The 16,118-nt window shown below is 45.3% G+C and overlaps 1 protein-coding gene and 1 pseudogene across 1 annotated transcript; both read right to left on the bottom strand.

Annotated features, from left to right (window-relative positions):
* Nucleotides 1–724: 724 nt before the first annotated feature.
* Nucleotides 725–8,771, bottom strand: LOC109578197 (speedy protein E4-like). The gene is made up of 7 exons (XM_019987190.2): nucleotides 8,663–8,771; nucleotides 7,776–7,976; nucleotides 6,927–6,985; nucleotides 6,163–6,248; nucleotides 3,763–3,931; nucleotides 3,507–3,613; nucleotides 725–1,173 (listed from the first exon to the last, which is right to left on the bottom strand). The coding sequence occupies exons 1-6, from the start codon at nucleotides 8,769–8,771 to the stop codon at nucleotides 3,554–3,556; spliced, it is 684 nt and encodes a 227-aa protein (XP_019842749.2). The 3' UTR covers nucleotides 725–1,173; nucleotides 3,507–3,553.
* A 6,701-nt stretch (nucleotides 8,772–15,472) lies between these two features.
* LOC109578196 (large ribosomal subunit protein uL11 pseudogene) lies at nucleotides 15,473–16,024 on the bottom strand (annotated as a pseudogene).
* Nucleotides 16,025–16,118: the final 94 nt, after the last annotated feature.

The following is a 16,118-nucleotide window of genomic DNA, read 5'->3' as shown; positions in this document are numbered from 1 at the left end:
CAATCCTCAAGCAAAACCTGGGGACAGGAGAGTTGGTTTTTTGGGACATGAAGCCAACTTCTCTGCAGGGTTGCTGGCTTCCTCAGTAAAGCTGTTTTTCCTTTTACCCAACACTTGTCTCTCAGTATTGAATTTTTGAATGATGTGAGATCTGCCTCATCTTCGATTGCTTTTTCTACGTGGAAAATAATTCAGGATTATTTTTCAGAGTTAAGAAATGTGGTTGGATAATCACAACGCCATTAAGCAACATAACATCTAGTTTGACTACAAACAGGCAAACCAAACTGGTAATGACCACACACATAATGAGTGTGAAAAGAGTTTCATCTTTATTATATTTCCCTAAAAGCTACACAGCATTATCCTCTTTAATAATCTAAAATTACATACAAACATCTCAAGACAAGTTAAAAAAATTACAACTGAATTTTCACAATTCAATAATAAGGACTTTAGAAGTTAAAATTTATGTTTACAAAAATTAGGAGGAATGACCCACCTAGCTATAAGTAGAATCGATATATTATGTAAATATAATAGATTAAAAATACAAAAACCTCTTGAAAATGTATACAAAATTGTATTTACCTATACACAACAGCTATAATATCCATCACAAAACTTTCTAGGAATAACATGTTTTCAAAACAAAGACTATTTTGAAACTATTTAAAGTAGATATATAAAAATAAAATATAAAAATAAATACAATAATTTTACAGGCAACATTCTCAAAATAAGCCAGTGATGATGGCAAACTTTGAGTCATCTATCATGATGCTATGGCTCTAATTTTATATTTTAAAGTAATTCCTTCCTATTCCAAGCCCCTACATTTCACCTTCACATGAATCTAGATTAGGGCAAACTAGTGTATAAAAATGGGGCCTCCAACATCTAACTCAGGGGAGATTTGAATTAATCCAAAAATTGGGGTGGTGCCTTAGGAAAGAAGAGAATCTGAAAAAAACCTTGATTTCTTATTGTCCCAAAGACTCCTGGAAGCACACTCTGCTCCTAGGAGTACGACCGAAAACTCTCTTCAGTTGAGTCTAGAAGATGCTGGGTTCTTTCCCATTATCTGCACAGAGGCTTCTCTTGTCCTTCCTTGTGGCTGTCATCAGTGACTGGATTGACTTTCCCTTGAAAATCCACATCTCCTCTGGTGATCTGGAAGTGAGAGAGTTAGGGTGTCAGATTTTGAAGTGGCAACTCTCCAGATACAAAGATCATTTACGAGCTTTCCTGCTGGCTCAGTAGTAAAGAATCCACCTGCCAATGCAGGGGACATGGGTTTGATCCCTGATCTGGGAAGAGCCCATGTGCCAAGGAGCAACTAAGCCCATGTGCTACAACTACTGAAGCCCGAGCACCTTAGAGCCTGTGCTGCACAACAAGAGAAGTCACTGCAAGGAGAAGCCACACACCGCAACTAGAGGAAAGCCCTCACAGCAACAAAGAACCAGCACAGACAAAAATAAATAACTAAGTAAAATTATTACAAAAAGATTATTTACATTCTCAGTCAATTCTAACCAGAGTTTAGGCTAATTAATAATCCCAGTTTTACCTCAAATTCTCCATTCTAAACCACAATCCTGAACCAGTGTTTTCAAGTGTGATTCTTGGACTTTGGTAACCCCAATTCCAGAAATGACTGAATACATCTAAGGTCAGGCCCTGGAATTTGCTTTATGGCCAAGATTCTAGGTGATTCTGCTCAGGGAGCTGGCACTCAGAGAATGCTGCCGTAGTTTTAACTCACCTCCATCCTTTGCACCACTCAGAATCTGAACTTTCAACCATGCTAAAAACATTACTAAAAAGTCAACATTATGAATCATAAGACCGGATGCCTGATCCCTAATCCTAAGCCTGGATCCTAATGTTTAAATAATACTCACTCCTAAACTTGGTTAGTGTTATGGTCTGAATGTTGTGTCCCCCTAAAATTCTTATGTTGAAATCATAAACCTTAAGGTGATGGTATTGGGCTTCCCCAGTGGCTCAGACGGTAAAGAATCTGCCTGCAATGCAGGAAACCCAGGTTCCATCCCTGGATCAAGAAGATCCCCTGGAGAAGGGAATGGCTACCCACTCCAGTGTTCTTGCCTGGGAAATCCTATGGACAAAAGAACCTGGTGGGCTATAGTCCACGGGGTCTCAAAGAGTTGGACATGACAGAGAGATTAACTACAGCAAGGTGATGGTTTTCGCAGGTGGGGTCTTTGAGAGGTTATTAAGTCATGGGGTAGAGTCCCCATGAATGAGATTATAAAAGAGCCCATGGTTTTTGTTGTTTTTAACCCACTCTGCTGCTGCTGCTAAGTCACTTCAGTCGTGTCCGACTCTGGGCAACCCCATAAGATGGCAGCCCACCAGGGTCCCCTGTCCCTGGGATTCTCCAGGCAAGAACACTAGAGTGGATTGCCATTTCCTTCTCTAATGCATGAAAGTGAAAAGTGAAAGTGAAGTTGCTCAGTCGTGTCTGACTCTTAGTGACCTCATGGACTGCAGCCTACCAGACTCCTCCGTCCATGGGATTTTCCAGGCAAGAGTACTGGAGTGGGGTGCCATTGCCTTCTCCGTAACCCCTCAGGCTGTAGTTTTTTTTTTTTTGGCCACACTGCACAGTATGCGGAACTTCCCAACCAGGGACTGAATTCACGTGCCCTGTATTGAAAGCACAGAGTCTTAACCACTAGACCTCCAGAGAACATCTCCAGTCTGTAGTATTTTGTTAGTGAAACTCAAATGGACTAAGACAGTTTACAATTTAAACCAAACCTTTGCTTAATTCTCTGCCCACATCTATAACTCCTTTGGTAGATCATAATAAGCCAGGTTGAAGATAGCCTTTCTTAACCTTCACTGGTTCTGATAAACTCCCTTGACCAAAAACTTGAGGTGGGAAACGTGTCATTGTACAAGAGGAGTGACTGGTCCAGGAGTGGTGAGTCAGAGGAAATAACCACAGGTGATCTGGCAATAAGGAATTTGAAAGTGAATTTGGATGAAAATAAAGCTAGTCATAACTTCTCTTTTATCATTGACCGTGTAGGTTGTTCTAACATCCTATTTGTAGACATTGACTTCATGGAAGATAAATTCTAAGAGTCGCTATCCCGAGGGATGAAAGGCCACAGATGAATTAAAAAGAGAAACTCAAAACACAATATATGGGAAATATTAGAAGTATTCACTTTTCACAAAAACCAACATCCCATCAAAGCTGTTATTTGGACCCCATTGTTTTGGGTGAAATGATTGCAGCCAAACCCATGCCTCTGTGACAAGTAGTTTTCCCCGAGGCCTGGCACCCACGGACCCCACTGTACTTGCATCTGTATGTGGTGGTCAGTCTGTGGCTGGGAACTGAGTCAGCATCTGGCTGTGTGCCCAGCTGGCCTAAGTCACAGGATGGAAGGTGATGGCGGTCCACAGTTGGAATCGTCAATGAACAACACATCATTCTGCCCACATCTGCGAGGACACAGACCTACCTTTCCTTAGGCTGGTGATCTCAGGCCCTCGTGGTCCTGGGGGACCCCTAGGGCAAGAGGGCACGATCTCGATCCCACACCCAGAGCCTCGGGTGAAAAGCTTGGATCTGCAAAGATGAACAGTCCCTTGAAATGATGATGCCTCTCCAAGTCGATCCCTCACCTCCCCTTGTCCAGCCTCCAATTCTTTCCCCCAATCCCCATGATCCCTCCTCTCCTCACCACCCTCACTTCCAAGCCCCCACAGCCCACCCACCTTCTCACACTCTTCCTGTGTGACCCTCATCTTCCAGTTCATGGAACAGATGAATTGGAAAACCAGTTTGTGGAACAAGGGACGCTGGGAGTGGTTCCTTCCATAGAGGAACGAAAAGATGATCTGTCTGTGGGCCTGGTTGTCCTCTTCCATCTTACTGGCCAGGTAGCTGAAAAGACATCAGGTGGCTGTCAGGAGCAGGACAGGAAGGGCCTCTGCCTGAGGTCAGCTTTCTAGAAAGGATGTGGGCTGAGCATCTTCACACAACCTTCCCAGCCCTCCCCAGCATCCCTGGTCATCAAAGAGCCACTGCTGGGCAGGACCTTCAGAAGGGCATCTCTAACGCCTGGTTGGTGAGGATGAAATCCCAACCTCTGTTCCTTTCCTTTGGTTTTATGTGCACACACCTGACTCCCTGGGTTGTAGGTACATGTACAGTTCCTGAGGGCCGGAACTGATCTATTTCTGCATTTATCCCTTTCCTACTAAATGATATGTTTAGGGCTTGGCTCTTATTGACGCATTAGTTCAGCAGCCCTTCTTGAGTCTCTCTTCCCATCACCTCATATCCCCCAGCACATTGTTGTCGTTTAGTCATTAAGTTGTGTCTGACTTTTTGTGACCCCGTGGACTGTAGCCTCTCAGGCTTCTCTGTTTAGGAGATTTCCCAGGCAAGAATACTGGAGTGGGTTGCCATTTCCTTCTCCAGGGGATCTTCCTGACCCAGGGATCAAACCCAAATCTCCTGCATTGCAGGTGGGTTCTTTACCGCTGTGCCACTAGGGAAGCCCCAGCCACATAGGGTGCCCTTTATAAGGTTTCACTGAATGAATGGAAGAATGTTTTATAGCCAAATGCAATACAGATTACCTTGGAGATTCACTATAACAAACCGTTGCAAAATGAAAAGAATTGTGCTGAGGAAAATACCAATGCATTGGTATTTTGACAAGATCTACCTTCCCCAGTGGTTAGTAATGCAAAACATCACATTATAATAGGATTTTAAGGAAAGTGTTAGTAGGATGCAGAAATTAGGGAGCTCAGGAATCATGAAGGTTTTGGTGTTTGAACTCAAGGATAAGGTCATTTTCTTCAGATAAATGTGTGTGGGAAAGATATCTGGAAAGAAAGCATAAGGATATAAAATATAAAATAGAGGGAAGGGCATTTGGAGGGAACAGTGAAACAAAGGAATAAAGAATCCGGACATTAAGCAAGGGTGATGGCAACTGTCAAGAGGGCTGACTTCCAACCCTGAACTCTGGCCTTGATTTTGGTGAGTAATTAGCCAATGAACACAGGTCATACCGTGTCTTTGGAAGAATATTCAGGCAAATAAAGCCGACTGGCTTGGGGGAGAAACTTGGAAGAAACATAAGTGGGGAGGGTTTTACACCTGATTTCAGCTGTGTAATGAGGACCCCAGTCATGGCCTTTGTCATGGGAACCCAGAAATGGAACATGGTGACACTTGGTACTGATGTGGGAAGGAGTGAGACAGAAGAATTCAAACTGGAAATGAAACTCTCAAGCCTGTTTACTTGGGGGCGGGATGGTGTCAGTTCTTTCTTCCTCTCCTCTTAGCAGGATTTCTTTGTTTCCTTCAGTCTTTTGACTGATATTAGGGTTTGTTTTGACAACAATATAAAAAACATACTTCATATATATATATATGGATCATATATATATATATGATTTTTTACTTTTATCTAGTTTTTTTTCACTTTTTCTATTTTATATTCAGTCTTCCCATTTCATTTGGTTTGTGTTTTCTAATTTCTCCATTTCGTTTTTTTTGATGTTCTGTCTCAAGACTTTATCAAGTGTAGTAGAAAATCTTTTGCATACATACATGTGTATATATATATAAATCATATGTATATATAGCTTAGAAAACTTATGAATTTTGGCATAACTAAAAAATTTATGACATTTTGACTATATTTGTTCGACTTAGTATGAATAGAATGCTAGATTTCTCGTTAAAAAACAGACAAGCAACAAGAACCAAAGATTTACTGTATAGCCAGGGATTGACACGGGAGCCTGGTGGGCTCCAGCCCTTGGGGTCACAGAGTTGGACACAACTGAGTGACTAACACAGGGAACTATAGTCAAAATACCTTGTAATAACCTATAATGGAAAATAATCTGAAAAAAAATGTGTATATGTATAACTGAATAAACTTGCTGTGTACCTGAAACACGGTAAGTCAACCGTACTTCAATTACTATAAGGAAAAAAACATACTTCAAACAGAAAGCACTCCACCATAAACAGTACAAATAGGTGTTTTATTTTTTTTTTTTTAAAGATGAAAGGGACGAGCCCCATACCTCTCCCTCCACCCTCCCAGGGTGCTGAGCATTGATGGGGAGATAGAGCAAGCTACTCACAGAGCTATGAAGAAATGGATCCTCCGGTATTGCCAGAAGAGGAGGCTGGCTTGGCTGAAATAAGGGATCACCATCGCCAGGAGATACTGATGGACAGAAAGAAAAAACAGAGAGAGGTCACATCCCAGAAGAGGAGAAACAGAGAAGGGAGTGGCAGGACTTCCTGGGCGGTGCTGTGGTAAAGAACCCATGTGCCAATGCAGGGGACTCAGGTTCCATCCCTGGGTTGGGAAGATCCCCGAGAGATGGAAATGGCAACCCACTCCAGTCTTCTTATCTGGAAAATCCCCTGGACAGAGGAGCCTGGTGGGCGACAGTCCGTGGGGTCTCAAAAGAGTCAACATGTCTTAGCGACTAAACGGCAGCCACAAAGAGAGGGAGGTGGGGACTGGGTGGTGGCCCTCGGAGAAGAGCCCCCGCCCCATTTTGGGTGAGCCTGATTATTCGGAGGAGGAGAGGACGCAAAGTCCACGATGCTCCCAGGACAGGGGCTGTGGATTTGAGGGCAGCCAGCACTGGATGGCTTTTGATGAGCTGGAGCAAAGATGAGTCTCCTCTGAGCAGAGCGGGGGATTTAGGTGACCACCACCAAGTGACTCGCCTGGGGCTCAGACCCCAGAGGACACCTCCAGGCCCCCGGAGGGGGTTGCTGACAAGGCATCAGGTTGGAAAGGGGAGTGGAAATCTGGGTTTAGAGAGTACCCCCACCCCACCCAACCCCAGACAGGTGCTGGAGCAGAAATCCCTCTCAGTGGATGACTCACCTTATCAGATACCTTCAGGTTTCTGTCCCAGGCCAGGAATCTCTTAACGACATGATCCTCTGTGAAAAGAGGGCAGATGTTAGACAATAGCAACAGGGCTGCCAGGAGAACATTCCAGAACAAAGAGGGAGAAGGATACCTCCAGTGGGGAAATTCTGGAATGTGACTCAGGGCCGGGGGAGGGAAGACCTTTCACTGGATGGGAAAGGGGGTGACTCCCCTTCTAGGGCTAGCAAATGAGAGGGACCGGTGCCCCTTCGTTATGCATGCGCGTACCACTGTAGAAGCCATCAAGTTATCACAATTTCTCACCTGACAGTCATGTCAGGCATGTAGATTCAAACGGCCTAGATTCAGTCAGGGCTAAGAATTCTCAGGGGTGCAGCTACCAAGTTAACCTGATCTTACGAGATGATCATTTCCAAGACTGATCTCTGCTGTGCTGTGCTGTGCTGTCGCTTCAGTCATGTCTGACTCTTTGCCACCGCATGGACCATAGCCCACCATGCCCTGTCCATGCGATTCTCCAGGCAAGAATACTGGAGTGGATAGCTTTTCTCTTCTCCAGGGGAATCTTCCCAACCCAGGGATCAAACCTGCGTCTCTTGCACTGCAGGTGGAGTCTTTACCACTGAGCCATCAGTATCATTTCTAAATCTAATCTAATTCTGCCTCATTCCTAAGTGTCCCTGGTGAGTGATCAGTACCGAGTCCCCCAGGGACTGAGAGCTCATCAGCTAGTAGGGAGTTCCTCTCCCTTGGAAAAATGTAGTTGTTAGAAGTTTTTTTTTTTTTTTTTTTTTAATTATAGAACAGGAGGTTGTGGGGCTGATGGGGAAGGGTCCTTACCAAGCACCTTGTTGAAGATCACGTGGTGTTCAGGCAGCACCAAGAACACCTGCTGTTTCTTCAACTTCGTCCTGAGCCCACTCAGCGACTTCACGATCCAGCTGTCCTGGGCCTCGTCGTCCGCCTCTGCTCCAAATGCCACTGACCACTTCCTCTTATAGCCAGGGCGCCAAGGCAGGGAGCTGGAGCTGGCCCAGAGTGCTGAGAGAGGAAAAGAGGGTTATGAAGCTTTTGATATGAAGCTTTTGTCTTTGGAATTCAGCCCCTGGTTCCCCAAGCCCTAAACCACTCCCACTCCCATCCCCAACTCTCCCCATCCAGTCTCTCCAGCCTCATAGATTGTTGTCCTTTCCGTCTTTCTCTGTTGATATCCACCTACCCCTCCCCCCATTTTGGGGGCCATTTTTCCAGTTTCCCATCCTGAAAATCTCTTCCTCGTGGCAGATAATTTCTCCCACTGTGTTGTTCTAGTCGCCAAGTCATGTTTCTCTGTGACCCCATGGACTGTAGTCCTGAGGCTGCTCTGCCCATGGGATTTTCAGACAAGAACACAGGAGTAGACCCAAGTCTCTTGCATTGGCAGGTGAATTCTTTACCACCGACTCACCAGAGAAGCAATTTCTCCCACTCAGGAAAAAAAAAAGGAACCCTCCCTTTGTTTCCCCAGCTCCTTTCTCTCATCCTTGGATCTCAGGTCCTAACCTCCTTTCTAGCTTCCCAGGTTTTCTGTGTCTCCAGCTCCTGTCCTCTCCTCCCCAAGTCTCTGACTTTCTGAATATCTCCTTCCTTCCACACTCACCTTATACAGGAGCTCCTTCCTGACCTCTGTACCCCTTCCTCCCCAGTGTTAACCCCCTGAAATTCCTTCTCGTGTCCAGCTCCCTCACCTGAGGGTCCTGGGCTTTCTTCACTGACAATCATCTCCATGGGGAGCCCCAAGAAACTGGACGCGGGGCTCAGGTCCTCAAACTGGGAATTCAGGCAACAACTGGCCATGATTTCTCCCGAACTCTTCTTCCACACAAACTAGACTCTGTTCTGTCTCAGCTCTTCTGGATCCTGGCCAAATGCAAGCGTGACGTCCCTTCTTCAAGCTGAGGATGAACTGGGAGTGGAGGAGGATCCGGGGAGATGCTGTTGTTCACCTCTGCCGTTGAGCACTATGGGAGCCTACTCTTCCAATCAGGAAGGTCAGAAGCGTCTGACGTCACTGGTCATTCCAATCTGGCAACCAGCTTGAAGAAAAACACAAGTAAGTGTTTGACCGAGGTGTCCACTTCTCCTGGAGATTAAGGGGAAATTGTATCTCCTGCTGCTGACCCAACTCCTGACCATCCCCCAAAACTTCAGGTGTGGGATTCCCTGTTTATCCCTTGCCCACAGGCTTGCCCTTTTTCAGGGCACAACTGAATGGTATCAAACACTTACGTTGTTGTACAACCATTGCCACTGTCGTCTCCAAAATGTGTTAATCTTCCCAAACTGAAACTTTGTCCCCATTAAACACTAACTCCCCATCCTCCTCCCCCAGCTCCTGGCACCCATCCTTCTACTTTCTATCTCTTTGAATCTGACCCCTCTAGGGAGTTCATAGAAGTGGAATTGTATAACATTTGTCCATTCATATCTGGCTGATTCACTTAGTGTAACATCTTCAAGGTTCACCCTTGTGGTAGCCTAAATCAAAATTTCCTCCTTAGACCCCCAAAGCTGGTGTGGATGGTACACAATAGGAAAAAGGAAAGAAAACCCTGGATCTGAGGTCATTCTGATGTATCCTAAGTGCAATGGGAAACCAGCGAAGGAGAGGAGCCACAGTCCAATTTGCATCAAAAGGGAAAAAATTAATGTTGCCTGCTGTGTTAATGGGTGAGATGGAGGGAACCCCCTGGTGGTCCAGTGGTTAGGACTCTGTGCTCTCACTGCTGAGGCCCTGGGTTCAACCCTTCGACGGGGAACTAAGACCCCACAAGATGTGAAAATGGGGTGGAGACTCAGCAGGAGTTGGAACTAGGGAGACCCAGATGTGGTTAGGAGTTGGGGGGTGGGTAAGTCCAGAAAGGGGATGTCTGAAAAGATGGAGAGAAGTCATCAGGTTCCAGGCATCTGGAGGAAGAGCCAGCAGGTCTCTTCGGGGGATCAGACATGGGGGAGGCTGGAGGGCTGTAGTCCTGTGCCCTCTGTGTTCCTGTGCATGCGTATGCCTCTTCTGCATGCAGGCATTTTAAGTCACTTCAGTTGTGTCTGACTCTTTGCAACACTATGGACTGCAGCCCACCAGGCTCCTCTGTCCATGGGATTCTCCAGGCAAGAATACTGGAGTGGGTTGCCATTCTCTCCTTCTTGACCCAGGGATTGAACCCGCAGCTCTCACATCTCCTACTTTGGCAGGCAGGTTCCTTACCGCTAGCACCACCGGGAAGTCCCTTATGCCTCTACTGCTGAAACTTGTTTCTATAGAGAAATACTAACTTTTCCTCTTAAAAGTGGAATTATCAAATTTTCACTGTGTGTAAAAAGAAATATCAAATAATCATTAAATAAATAAATGCTCTCTGTATAGAATTTTAAAGTTTCCTTCCCTTTTATGGATTAATTGTATCAGCATACACACTACATTTTCTTTATCCATTCATCTGTCAACGAACACTTGGGTTGTTTCACAACTTTGGCTCTGAGCCCTGCTTTTGAATTATTGTTTGGACTTTGATGAGAAGTACCTCTGTTGTTCAGGGTGTGCCCAAAGTTTTATTTTGTATTTTGATCACTTACGTGTTTCTAGTTGGTCATCTAGAGTCAGAGCAGTTCATCGAAGGTGCGGAGACCGTTTCTCTGGGTTGCTCTCCATGACTTTCTGAGATGGACTAGGTCTCAGAGGCCCTGCAAACCGCATCTCATGTCCTCCCCAGCTGCCACTGGACTGGTTCTCCTCGCATGGGCACTGCTGGGAAAAGCACTGCCGCTTGAGGACCTGTGTCCTTCTGCTGTGGACGAAGTTCAATTGTTAGGAGGCAAATGAGTTCAAGTTTGCAATCATTAGGCTTTCAACCATCAACGCTGATTAGGTCTCTCCATAACAAAACAGAAGTTCACTCTCTCTCCCAGTTAACAAGCTTTCAAATATTAGAAGATTGGTTTTCTGTCTTCCTGAAAGTGTCTCTTATGAACAGCAAAATGCCTGATTGTTTAATCTAATCTTCAAATCTAGATTGGATAATCCAATCTTCCCCTGCCCACCTTGCCCAATCAGGCTACAATTGTGTGGGGTCTGTTGCTATGTTGAGCAAAAATGGCATAAACAACCCAGATTGAATCTGCTGCTGTAACTAAGCAGGACCTCAGGATTTGGGGGGATGAATTCTCCTCCTGTCTTCCCCTGCATCTTGTCTTTAGGAAATTTTAGCTTCCTAGGCCTTCTCCAAGTTCCAAAGAGTAAATCTAATCAAAGAAGTGAGAACATGCATAAAGAAAGAAAAACAGCCAAAAAGAGATAAAATAATAATAGTTTAACCATTAAACAAAGTCAGTGTCCTTTAGTCCCTCCACAAGGGATAATATTCTGGGCCAAGCCCTGCGAGCTGTTTCACAGATACTGAAAACCCCATCAGGTGGAAGAGGTCACGGGCATGTAGACCCCAGACCAGCAGGAACCAGAAGGTTAATGACGTTGACTCCTGGTTATCTCAACACCAGCCAATCAGAGGAAGGTCCACAAGCTGATCACACAACCCCACAACCACCCCTCCCCCACTCTTTTTCCTTCACTTAAAATTTTTTTAAATTTTATATTGGAGTATAGTTGATTTATAATGTTGTCTTAGTTTCAGTTATACATTTATATATATCTATTCTTTTTTTCAGATTCTTTTCCCCTTTAGGTTAATACAGAATTTTTTTTTCCCCCTGTGCTGTGCAGCTTATGGAATCTCAGTTCTCTGACCAGGGACTGAACCTGGGCCCCAGTGGTGAAAGCCTGGAATCCTAACCTCTAGGCCACCAAGAAACTCCTTAGGTTATTACAGAATATTGTGTAGAGTTCCCTGTGCTATATGGTAGGTCCTTGAGGAGTGTCTATTTTTTTGGCCTTACCATGGGGCATGTGGGAATTGTAGTTCCCTGACCAGGGATCAAACCCACGCCTCCTGCATTGGGAGTGAAGAGTCTTAACCACTGGACTACTGGGGAAGTCCTGATTGTCCATTTTATATGTGGTAGTGTGTATATGTTAACCCCGAACTCCGAATTTATCTCTCCACCCCTCACATTTCCCCTTTGGTAACCATAAATTTGTTTTCTATGTCTGTGAGTCCATTTCTGTTTTGTAAAGAAGTTCATTTGTATCATCTTTTAAGATTCTACACAGAAGCGATATCATACTGTGTCTGTCGTTCTCTTTCTGACTTGCCTCACTTAGTATTATGATGGCTAGCCCCACCCGTGTTGCAAGTGACACTGTTTCATCCTTTTTAAGGTTTTGTAACATCTCGTCGTGCGTATGTACCACACCAACTTTATCCACTCACCTGTTGATGGACATGTAAGTTGCTTCTGTGTCTTGGCTAGTGTAAATAATACTGCTATGAACATAGAGGTGCATGGATCTTTTTGAGTTGTGGGTTTCTCCTGATATATGCCCAGGAGTGGGATTGCTGCATCACAGAGTAGCTCTATTTTCAGTTTTTTAAGGGCCTTCCATGCTATCCTCCATGGTGGCTGCACCTTATATTCCTACCAACAGCCACACCCCATCTTTAAAAACTCTTCCCTGAAAGTCACTGGGGGAGTTGGGGCCTATTGACCACTAGCTGCCTGGACTCCTCGCTTGTCACCTTGTTCCCTTTCCTTCCTCATGACCTGGTGTCAGGAGACTGGCTTTACTGTGTGCATGTGAGCAGACTCAAGCTTGGTTCAGTAACAGTGTGTTCAGTGGGGAAAGCAGAACTATCACTTCTCCTCTTCTCTCTCCCTCCTATGAATGCAGCTTAAGATAACTGTACTGCAGAAATATCAGCAGTGTGAAATTAAAGTGCTTTGTCAATACAATCCTTTCAGCTGAGGATCACACGGAGAAAATAATAAACAGATGCCAGGACCTAGGCTCACAGATTCTAATTCCACAGCACTGAGCTACAGCCTAATTTGAACTTTCTTGTTGACATGCTTCTGATGGAAATCTCTGGGTGAGATGGGCTGCCCAGGCTGGTGCAATTGCTGTTATTCAGTTCCTAAGTTGTGTCCAACTCTTTGTGACCCCAAGAACTGTAGCCCACCAGGTTCCACTGTCCATGAGATTCTCCAGGCAAGAATACTGGAATGGCTTGCCATTTTCTTCTCTAGAGGATCTTCCCAGATCAGGGATAGAACCCACATCTCCTGCATTGGCAGGAGGGTTCTTTACTAGTAAGCCACCGTGGAAGCCCCGCTGGTGCAGTTCAGTTCAGTTCAGTTCAGTCGCTCAGTCGTGTCCAACTCTTTGCGACCCCATGAATCGCAGCACGCCCCCTGTCCATCACCAACCCCCGGAGTTCACCCAGACTCACGTCCATCGAGTCAATGATGCCATCCAGCCATCTCATCCTCTGTCGTCCCCTTCTCCTCTTGCCCCCAATCCCTCCCAGCATCAGAGTCTTTTCCAATGAGTCAACTCTTCGCATAAGGTGGCCAAAGTACTGGAGTTTCAGCTTTAGCATCATTCCTTCCAAAGAAACCCCAGGGCTGATCTCCTTCAGAATGGACTGGTTGGATCTCCTTGCAGTCCAAGGGACTCTCAAGAGTCTTCTCCAACACCACAGTTCAAAAGCATCAATTCTTCGGTGCTCAGCCTTCTTCACAGTCCAACTCTCACATCCATACATGACCACAGGAAAAGCCATAGCCTTGACTAGACGGATCTTTGTTGGCAAAGTAATATCTCTGCTTTTGAATATGCTATCTAGGTTGGTCATAACTTTCCTTCCAAGGACTAAGCGTCTTTTAATTTCATAGCTGCAGTCACCATCTGCAGTGATTTTGGAGCCCCAAAAAATAAAGTCTGACACTGTTTCCACTGTTTCCCCATCTATTTCCCATGAAGTGATGGGACCAGATGCCATGATCTTCGTTTTCTAAATGTTGAGCTTTAAGCCAACTTTTTCACTCTCCACTTTCACTTTCATCAAGAGGCTTTTTAGTTCCTCTTCAGTTTCTGCCATAAGGGTGGTGTCATCTGCATATCTGAGGTTATTGATATTTCTCCCGGCGATCTTGATTCCAGCTTGTGTTTCTTCCAGTCCAGCGTTTCTCATGATGTACTCTGCATATAAGTTAAATAAGCAGGGTGACAATATACAGTCTTGACGTACTCCTTTTCCTATTTGGAACCAGTTTGTTGTTCCATGTCCTGTTCTAACTGTTGCTTCCTGACCTGCATACACATTTCTCAAGAGGCAGGTCAGGTGGTCTGGTATTCCCATCTCTTTCAGAATTTTCCACAGTTTATTGTGATCCACACAGTCAAAGGCTTTGGCATAGTCAATAAAGCAGAAATAGATGTTTTTCTGGAACTCTCTTGCTTTTTCCACGATCCAGCAGATGTTGGCAATTTGATCTCTGGTTCCTCTGCCTTTTCTAAAACCAGCTTGAACATCAGGAAGTTCACGGTTCACATATTGCTGAAGCCTGGCTTGGAGAATTTTGAGCATTACTTTACTAGCATGTGAGATGAGTGCAGTTGTGTGGTAGTTTGAGCATTCTTTGGCATTGCCTTTCTTTGGGATTGGAATGAAAACTGACCTTTTCCAGTCCTGTGGCTACTGCTGAGTTTTGCAGATTTGCTGGCATATTGAGTGCAGTACTTTCACAGCATCATCTTTCAGGACTTGAAAGAGCTCAACTGGAATTCCATCACCTCCACTAGCTTTCTTCGTAGTGATGCTTTCTAAGGCCCACTTGACTTCACATTCCAGGATGTCTGGCTCTAGGTCAGTGATCACACCATTGTGATTATCTGGGTCATGAAGATCTTTTTCGTACAGTTCTTCTGTGTATTCTTGCCACCTCTTCTTAATATCTTCTGCTTCTGTTAGGTCCATACCATTTCTGTCCTTTATCGAGCCCATCTTTGCATGAAATGTTCCCTTGGTATCTCTAATTTTCTTGAAGAGACCTCTAGTCTTGCCCATTCTGTTGTTTTCCTCTATTTCTTGGTGCAGTAGGAAGTCCTAAAGAAAGTACGTCACCATTGAATGAAATAAGCAGGAAGGGGTGAACCATGACCTAGACCCTAACACGGAAGGGTTGTGGCCAAGCCGTGGGTCCAGGACTGAGCAAATATGTGAACCAGCTTCTAGTCCTCCTGCCGACAGGTCCATGACAACCCGTCAAGCTGCCTCGTGCTGCTGTGGATAAGCAGAGCCAGGATCGGAGTTCCTGACAAGCACCTACCTGGTACCTACCTAGTGTATATGTAGTGAAGAAATTGCCCCCTCCACCTGCAACAGATCTTCCCCTACAGCTCTTGGAGAGACCCACTCCTGCCGATGCCTCAATTTGGACTCGCAACCTGCGGAACTGTCAGACAATTCATTTCTGTTGTTTAAGCCTGTGGGTTTGCCATACTTTGTGATGCAGCCCAAGAAAACTGCCACAACCAGGATTTTGTTGTTGTTGTTGTTGTTGTCTTGTTTTCACTTTGGCTGTGCTGGGTCTTCATTGCAGCTCTATGGGGCTTTTAGTTGTGGCACACGGGCTGGAAGTTTGCCAGGCTCAAGCTCACAGCACTCAACTACACCACTGTTGATGTCATCTATGATGCGTTGGGGTGGCAGCCATCAACATCGCAGCCCACTGACTGGGCAATCCCCAGGATCTCTTTAATGGTTCCAGAGAGTTCTCTAGCTAGAGGTCGATGATGCATCTGCCTGGCAATGTTGACCATCTCATTAAAACTGATGTTTCCACTGTATCTAGTGTTTCTCTGCTTCTTCCTGTCTCTTGGCAGTTCCTTGAGGGCTTCAGCAGTTCCATAAGAAGTAGAAGGTACCACTCAATCTGGGCCTGTCTGCTCTGAATGATCAGTTTCACTGTATCCTCAGACCCTTCCAATCACCAGTTGCCTTGGTGATGTCATCACCAGCCTCTTTTGGAGACAGACCCTGGGGCCAGTCTTGGGGGCCAGGGCAGATATGGTACCGACCTCCCCACTATGCACCTCACTATATGACTCTGGTCTCGTTGGTGTTGAATTTAGGTGGCATAGAGGAGGCAGATGGTGTCAAATCAACCCGGATTCCTGATAACCCAAGAAAGTAGCATCTTTGCCTCCTCAAAGCCGAAAATGTTGTCAAGTTTTTTCACAGAAGGCAA

This window comes from Bos indicus, chromosome 25 (assembly GCF_029378745.1).
Source record: "Bos indicus isolate NIAB-ARS_2022 breed Sahiwal x Tharparkar chromosome 25, NIAB-ARS_B.indTharparkar_mat_pri_1.0, whole genome shotgun sequence".
Taxonomy (NCBI): Eukaryota; Metazoa; Chordata; class Mammalia; order Artiodactyla; family Bovidae; genus Bos; species Bos indicus.
The sequence above is the reverse complement of the archived record's forward strand: the minus strand, read 5'-3'. Positions and strand labels throughout refer to the sequence as shown.